Consider the following 8734-nt stretch of genomic DNA (forward strand, 5'->3'; position numbering starts at 1 on the left):
AAAAGAATTGACACATTTGTATTAATTATAAATTATTAATTTTAACTTCTTTCACTTTACCCAATTGACATGCTGTAATAGTAGGAATTTACATGAGATATTGAAGATCACGAAATACCAAAGAGTACTTATCTCTCGTAAAAAAAAAAAACCTAAAGCCTGCAAATTAAATAGAATAATAAAAGTATTGGCAACTAAAACTGAAAAGTTGAAGTCATGCTCAGAAGTGGTCCCAAAACCACACAACCAATTAAACTCCTGTACGAAATCAGGAAAACATGCTCAAAGTAAGTGGGCTCCCAAACAGACCTTAACCTCATGGTGGGGTGGGTTATGGTGACAGATGTCGATACTATAACTTTATTTTAAAAAAAGCCCCTCTAATGTAAATTAATTGTGGGATTAGTACTATTAATTTCTTTATCCTTTATACGCTAATCCAAAAGTTTATATATTACTAATATATCTCCAGAGGTACATACATTTGGCCAATTGCTTCATGATGCTAAATACCTGCTAGCCAGTGCTTTTATTGTATTGGTGTTTTTTTTCAATTGTAGGTGTCATTCTCTCTCCGGGACCAGTTAATTGTATTGATAGACTAAAATTATTAGTAGGTGATTATTTAGGTAATATAATTACTTTTAAAGAATATGAACATATTCCTTGATGTGTACCTTTTTTGGAAACATATCGCGTTTAATAGTTTATATGCACAAATTGGCCCCTATATTATTCTATTAGTTTATATGCACTAATTGACTCTTAAAAACTTCTGAAAGACTATTTCACATTCTGTTGCTTTAATCCTATATTTCCTTCTTTGTCAAATGAAATTTAAATTCTAGAGGAATAAAAACAACAACAACGACGACAACGACCCGGTGTATTCTTACAAGTGGAGTCTGGGGAGGGTGAGATGTACACGGTCTTACCCCTATTCTGAACGGACAAAGAGGTTATTTCCGATAGACCCTTGAGAAATAAAAACTACGTTATGCTTAATTGCTTTTACTTCTGTTTTTTTTTTCTAGCTGAACACTTATATGAATTGATATTCCTTACAATAGCTAGCTGAGTAAAAGAAATTAATGAATTTGTTTTTTCTCCTTGCTTACTTCCTTATTGATGTTATTATGACTTTCCCTTCTTTTTTAAACTAAGTATGAAATTTTCAAAGTGATAATACACTTTGTTCTTGAATTATACAACATTTACGAAATTAGGTAAAACATCAACAAGAAAAGGCAGGTCAAAATATTTTGAGAAAATTGCATATTCGAATTGTCAGTCATGGCTGATCAAAATGGTGTAATGACTTTTTATACAGCAAAACCAAGTTATATAGTGTATTAAATTGTATAAGAACTCGTGAAGAGACCACTTTACAACTTTTATCCTTTTCCCCTGAATTCCATTTTATTTTGTGGATATAAGAGTTCGAAAGTTTAATCCATATTTTATACATTTTTTTTAGGCTAAAATGCCATTAGTTTTGGCCGATCAACCAATTTTGTATTTTCCCCTAAATTTTTCGCCCAAGCTTTACTCCAATCCAACATTCCACATTGCCCAAATTAACTATTTTATATGCTGGAATGTGGGTAGAAATTCAAAAATAGCCAGATTTATAAGTGGTCGTTCAAAAATAGCCCAATTTCAAAAGTAATCGAAATTTAGCGAATAGCCTGGGAGACACTTGTACTTGTTCCGGTTTGTCATCCCGGTCCCTACACTCCATAAAGTTTCATCTAGACACTTCAACTTAATCAAAACAAGACTTTTAAACTCTTCGGAATCGCGTGAAGCTCACTTGCTTGACGTGGATGACAAATCAACATCCACATCAGATTCTATGCCAAAATAATATTATTTAACAAAATTTTAATTTCTTAAACAAAAAATAAAATAAAATAAGAAAAAATTAAAAATAAAGAAAACCCCTCCTCCCTTCTTCAAACCCACCTACTCAACCTTCTTAAAATAATAACTCACCTGCCATAGCTTCTCCACCATGAGTACCACTATTTCCTTCACTCTTCTTTTAAAGAAAGTTAGTTATCCATGAAAAATACATGAGCAGAGAATTAGGTCTTTTGAATTTTAACTTATTCCTCTACCCCAATTTGAAAGGGCTGTGAAAAAATTTGAAAGCTAAAACCATCGGAAAAAATGGAGGAAGGGACTGAAGAAGAAGAGGAGGGGGGGGGGGAGAGCGAAGGGGGAAGGCATTGAAGAAGAGGGGGGGGAGGGCAGAACGAAAGGGAGAAAGGGATGAAGAAGAAGAGGAGGGGGGGGGGGGCAGAACGAAAGGGGGAAAGGGATGAAGAAGAAGAAGAAGAGGGAGGGGGGCGAGAACGAGGGGGAAGGGTTGAAGAAGAAGAAGACGGGGGTAGGGGGGAGGGGGGGGGCAAAACGAAGGGGCCCGGTAGGGGCTGAAGAAGAAGAATAGATTTTTTATTTATTTATTTATTTATTTTATTTTTTAATAAAGAAAAATCATCAGCTCACGCACCTAATGTGCGTGTAAATCACTTATTTTGTCCACCTCAGCCATATCAATGCCACATAAGCCCGGTCAACGGTCAGAAGGGTTTAAAAGTCTTGTTTTGATTAAGTTGGAAGTGTCTAGATGAAACTTTATGGAGTGTAGGGACCGGGATGACAAACCGGAACAAGTACAAGTGTCTCCCAGGCTATTCTGCCACTTTTCATGTAAAGATAAATCTGAGCGAAAACACTGTTCCGGAAAATATGCCAGTATATTATGCTGGAGTTCCAACATAAGTATACTTGAACTCCAGCATATTATACTGGAGTTCCAGGATAAGTATGCTGGAACTCCAGCATAATATGAAGGAGTTCCAGCATAAGTACACTAAAACTCCAGCATAATATACTGGAGTTCCAACAAGTATACCGGTCCAGTATATTATGCCGGAAGTTCATACACAAGTGCTCGAATCTCCAGTATATTATACTGAAACTTTCCGTGTGTTGAAGTTCCAGCATAATATGCTGGAAGTTCATACACAGGTGCACCGAACTCCAGTATATTATGCTGGACCGGTCTTTGTTGCAGCAAAATAGTGGCTATTTTTCATTGATTTGATAAACGCTGGCTATTTTTGAATGATCAGTCCGAAAACTGGCTAGACCGTACTATTTTGTCTGGAATGTGAGAAATACTTGGTTTAATTTGAGGAATGTTGAGAATATATATAATGGGTGATAGGATTGAAATGAAAGCGTCTCAGGGTACAATAGAAACCTTGGGAACAGGAGGGAGTTGAAAAATAAGGCAAAGGGCGAGAAATTTTAATAGAAGTAAATAAAAGTACACAGTTCCATTGCATTTTGAGTATAGTTTACAAATGAATAGAAGTCACAGAACCTAGATTTTACTTTCACCACTATTGAGAAATAGAACCAAAAACAAGCCAAGGCACTAGAACTCTAGGCCTAAGAGCTTTACCATTCAAATGGCATATTAACACCCAAGCCATGTTTGTAAGGATAAATACACTAATCTAAGCAACAAAATTTCTGAGATATATTAGTAGTTCACAACACTGGTAGAAGTCCAAAAAAGGATTCTCCACCATTAAATGTCCATCAACTTAGTTCACTTCTCCATACTATAGACCAGCTATGGGCAAGTTTGTTGCAATACACAAGGTGAGAAAAGGGCAATCAACAAAGGATATCTTCTTAAACAGGCGATTAAATCGGCCTTGCTGATCTTCCCGTCGTGATCTGTATCAAACAAGGTGAAGAGTCCATGGATCTGCAATGGTCAAGATAGAAAAACTTAAATAAGATGTATAACAATAAGAACAAGCATAAAATTTTCACAATCTTTGAACCTAATTTCTAGAAAAATTATCTGTATTATTTAAGCAAAGTAATCCACTCTTTTTTCTCGGTCAGAAAGTAATCCGCTCACTCAAGCAATTGACAAGCCAATTGATGAGTCTCTACTTAAGTTCATTCATGCACAACGTGCTATCTTTATACATTTCTTACAGGTTAAACAAACCCCTCGATTTTACAAAGCAATAACACTTATCAGAGTGGTAAAACTTGAATTGACCTAGTTTACATGCAAAAATAGTACAGTTACTTATCGAGTCCACACAATAATGTCTAAGTGGCCTTAGAGTTTCCCAAGACTAGCCAAAAAGCAACTCACCTCATTGTTACTCAAACCAGGAAGCGATAGCATAAGAGAACACCCAAACTGCAAAAGCGCATGGAAGTTATAGGGACAAGCCATATCTGTAGTTGGCTGATAACAAGAGCTATCAGACAAAATGAATGAGGGTGATAATACCTCTTGCTCCAAAATGTAGTTCTTCCCACCGTCATCACACGCAGTAAAAGCTGATTCACAGGCTTGATGAAACAATGGCTGCTTCAAGATATGAGCTGAACCAACCAAAAACTGAAGGCAACTAACAGATCAATCATGAATTCTACATCTATAACTCCATTCACAAAACAAAGTCATTCCCCGACAACCATCCACCCCCCTTGGCGGAACCATAGTGGCAACATACACCAAATTGTACCTATTTAGTCAAAATGACTATCATAGGAAAAGCCACTAAAGCTTTCAAGCCTAAATGGAAATTTCTTTTCAAAATTTTTTTAAAACGAGTTCTCGAACTGCAACATATGATTCAACAAAAAGGAATTTCATTATCATCAACGAGAGAAGCTCTTACTATTTTTATTTATTTTAAGATCAAGAGTTCCACTAGACATCTCACACCCTCTTTTATCATCATACTTTGATCCTGGATATCAAATATTAATTTTCAAAAAGTAAAATATGAAGCTCAATGAATGTCATTTGACATATATCATTCGCCATATGGAATCGATGTCCTCGTTATCCTCTGTCAGCTTTTCAAATTGACGATGATGGATTACAAAGTAAAACTATTTCAAGTATAGTCTTGAATATCTTCAGAGATAAGATCCTTTTTTTCTCCTTGATGGGTGTCTCCGAGGCACTGCCAACATTTATGGGGGGGGGGGGGGGGGCAAAGGAAAACTCAAACAGCAACATGAATAATGGGATGCAAAGAAAATTCAATTATGTTTGAGGCATAAATGCCAATATCTACGAGAAAACAAAAACTGTAGATCAGATTATAGCCTCATAAATCAGAATATGGTTCCAAAAACAAGTATGCAGATGCCAGATAACAACTATATTTCAGAAGAAATTGGTGGAGGAAGAGCACCTGCTTGAATGTTACTTTACAGCTCTTCTGCATATCAATGAAGCCAAATATCTGCGATACAAGAAAGAATAGCTCAGGGAGATGAAGCAAGTTATTATACTTCTTATAAGTATTTTCTTTTAACATAATAGACTTCTTTAAAAGAAAATTATTATACTTCACCAATACAATTGACCTGACAGACATCATCTTTAACTTCCTATTACCTTATGGTAACTAATATGATTTTCAGAAACAATAATCTTCACTCTTATGTGTCATTTGGTAGAAAGCTTGATATCCTGAGAATCCTAGGTATATAGGATGGTGATGAAGTGATCATCTGTAGAATTGCACTTAGATTCTCATGTTTGATATGTCAAATTGATCATGATTGTTAAAGTATGCAGACCTTGTCATCTAAAAGTATAAGCTACTAGCGATGACAAAATCTTAATTATGTCATCGCTACGGCTCCTCACTTGCCTAATTCTTTTATCTGGACCAAGCACATGGATTATTCTAAAGAAGGGTGGCTGTCGAACTCGAACCCAAAACTTTTATCTGCTCTGATACAGTAAAGAGTGAACTGCCTAATCAAATAGTTTAAGTTGTTAGAGAGGATACACTTTATTTGCTAAATTATGTCTTGAACACAATGGTATCTCATTATTAAACCAGTCCAACATTGAATATCTTTAACAGATTAATATCTTAGCTCCACGACACCCCAGACACAAATTTTGCCCCATTTCAGCGAAAAAATTTACAAGAAATTTTCTCAACCATCGATTACCCAACCTACAAGTAGGACCTCCTTCATCAACTCCACATTTTACCAATCAAATTGAGTAAGCAAAAGTACAAAGAAAATAGCTACAGAATAACTAGCGCACACACTGACCAAAGAAAAGGTTGAACTAATAAAACAAAAAGGGATACAAATTATTCAAAGAAGAAAAAACCGAATATGTAATAAAAGAATAAGAAACAATAGCAAAGATAAACTATAAACTTTGGAAATAAACTACACGAAATTAGGTATGTAGCCATAAAAAGAAAAAGAAAATATTGAAGGGGGGGATCTATTTCTTGAGAATGAAGACTGGGGAGGAGAGCAACATGCTTGTTGGTTGGTGAGAGCAAGAGGGAGGGATCAGAGAACTGATTGCAGCAAGTTTCTTCTTTTTTTCCTTTTTACTTTTTTGGCCAGAAGATCTGGTTTTGGGAGGGGGTGGGGGGGGGCGAGCACAGGGTAGGAGTATTAACGGTACTATATGCACGGTCAAAAGAAGTTGGAGAAGAAGACAAGCAAAGTAGAGCCAGCAGAAACGAGGGACACTGCAAGTGGTGGATGGCGGTGGAGGAGGGGGTGACAAAAGGAAAACCAGATTTGGGTATGTATACTTGAAGTAAAAGTATTCCCTCTCTAACTACTTATCTCAACTTAATATTTATATGATGCATCACATAATTCAACATGGTATCAAGTAAGCAAAGATCATAGTCCTTGGGTCTCTCACCGCCACCCATCAGCTGTCCACATGCTTTGCAAGAAAATGAATTAGACATGCACGTGAAAAAGCATGCTCCATACCTAAGATAAAGATAAATATCTGTGACCCCTCTCCAAATGTTTAAGCTTTTTGATGAGGCAGTAAGCAGTTCACATATTTTGATAAAAATTGACCCTTTTATTTTAAGTTTGAGGGTCAAAGTGTTCTATCAGGATCTAACCCCATGAAATTTTAATTCAGAATAGCAATCTTCCTCCAACCCGCAACCTGATGATATAATCCCACGTTGGCTAACGTGGCAATCATAAGTTTAGCCCAGTCCTTGGCATTCAAAATACCACCTAGCACCCTGTTTATAAAGTTTTTCTTGGGGGGTTAAGACTACCACCCTGTTTATAAAGTTAAAAGACATTGAAAACAAAAATAGGGTACCAAGTAGAGTAGTCTTCGCAAAAAGCTGATAAGAAATGACAGCAAACACACAATGCAGTGAGAAAAGACATTGGCATTCCCAAGAAAGTAACTCCTAAAAGGTAAAGAACTAAGTGACCAATAAAAGAAGTAACAACTATCAGGGAAACAGCTGCAAGAGAATGAATGATGAGAGCCCCAACAAGAGAACATATGCTCAAAGTTCTGAACTAAGAGTCTAAGACAATCAGAACCAATATTTTTTTTTACCTTTTCAGAAAGAGTACAGGGTTTCAGTCTTAAAACCCTGAGGAAGTCATGAATCTCGACCTGTCCCCTGCAGAAACAAAGGATATTACTGCAAGTACAATTTACAATTAATAAAATTCCATAAAAGCAAAACTAGAAAATCTAGTCAAGATAGGAGAAAAAACGTGATATATCATGATATATGAAAACAACAAATTTCAAATTTTCTCTAGAGACCATAACTTGAAAGGAGGGAGTAACACCCGTATAACATGAGAATGGGAGAAACTCACACAATAAATAGAGATTGTGAGAAAGAGAATTACATTTAGACATAGTCATCTAACAAGAAAAACCAATGAAATTGAGCAAGAGATGCAGGCATCCAACTTAAATCAGTTCATGAACAAACAAAAAAGAAAAGACCGGATCCCACAAAGAGCCATGACGGGCACAAATAAGTCCGGAAATGTTAACCTTCTCTTTGTAAAGTCAGGAGAAGTATAAACTGATGGTACTTTTTGAGTAATTAATTGTTATATATTATGAATGTGAATAGAGCAACAGAGAATTAAGGACAGCGATCTCAATTTCACCAAGTTTGTACCAGAAGACACCTAAAGTTATTAGTCAACAAAATATATGCATACGTACAACCAGCTCCCTTGCTACCAGGCCAACAACAACAACAACAACAACTACCCAGTATAGTCCCACAAGGTGGGGTCTGGGGAGGGTAATACGTACACAGGCCTTACCCCTACCCGAAAAGGGCAGAGAGGCTGTTTCCAATCGACCCTCGGCTCAGGAAAAGGAAAAGGAAAACAAAAACAAAAGAGCATTAGTAACTCCAGCAGAAATCACATAAATAATTATCTAAACATAAACCATAAATAAAATGGCATGCAAATATATCGACCAGTAACTACCATAAGGGGGCACAATACAATACACAGATCATCTATGGAGAGCCCTACCAAACCCCCCCCCCCCAGCCCCGGGACAGAAGTACAAAAAATTCTAGAAGCCCCTATCCTACAACCCTGATACTAGACCTCCAGACTTTCCTATCAAGGGCCATGTCCTCGGAAATCCGCATTCTAGCCATGTCCTGCCTAATCACCTCTCCCCAATATCTCTTGGGCCTCCCTGCCTCGACTCGCGCCAACCACCGCCAGCCGCTCACAACTCCTCACCGGGGCAATACCCAGATATTTATCCAGCTTGACGTCCCTTCTGTGATATGAAGACATGTATTTTATTCATGATCTACAGGTCTAACCCCCCCCCCCACCACACACACACTACTACTACTACTACTTACTT

General features: G+C 36.9%; 1 protein-coding gene across 2 annotated transcripts in view; it reads right to left on the reverse strand.

The window, feature by feature from the left end:
* Window positions 1-3297: 3297 nt before the first annotated feature.
* LOC109238071 (lysophospholipid acyltransferase LPEAT2) overlaps window positions 3298-8734 on the reverse strand; it is a 13717-nt gene continuing 8280 nt past the window's right edge. Inside the window, exons 10-14 of one of the 2 annotated variants that reach the window (XM_019404497.1) lie at window positions 7430-7496; window positions 5253-5303; window positions 4334-4444; window positions 4193-4240; window positions 3298-3787 (exon numbers count right to left, since the gene is read on the reverse strand). In XM_019404497.1, coding sequence (XP_019260042.1) covers window positions 3650-3787; window positions 4193-4240; window positions 4334-4444; window positions 5253-5303; window positions 7430-7496 — 415 coding nt within the window. In that variant the 3' untranslated portion in view covers window positions 3298-3649. Of the gene's footprint in view, window positions 3788-4192; window positions 4241-4333; window positions 4445-5252; window positions 5304-7429; window positions 7497-8734 lie in introns of those variants that run through there. The other variant, XR_002069697.1, reaches the window with a different exon arrangement.

The sequence above is a fragment of the Nicotiana attenuata genome, unplaced genomic scaffold, assembly GCF_001879085.1.
Source record: "Nicotiana attenuata strain UT unplaced genomic scaffold, NIATTr2, whole genome shotgun sequence".
Taxonomy (NCBI): domain Eukaryota; kingdom Viridiplantae; phylum Streptophyta; class Magnoliopsida; order Solanales; family Solanaceae; genus Nicotiana; species Nicotiana attenuata.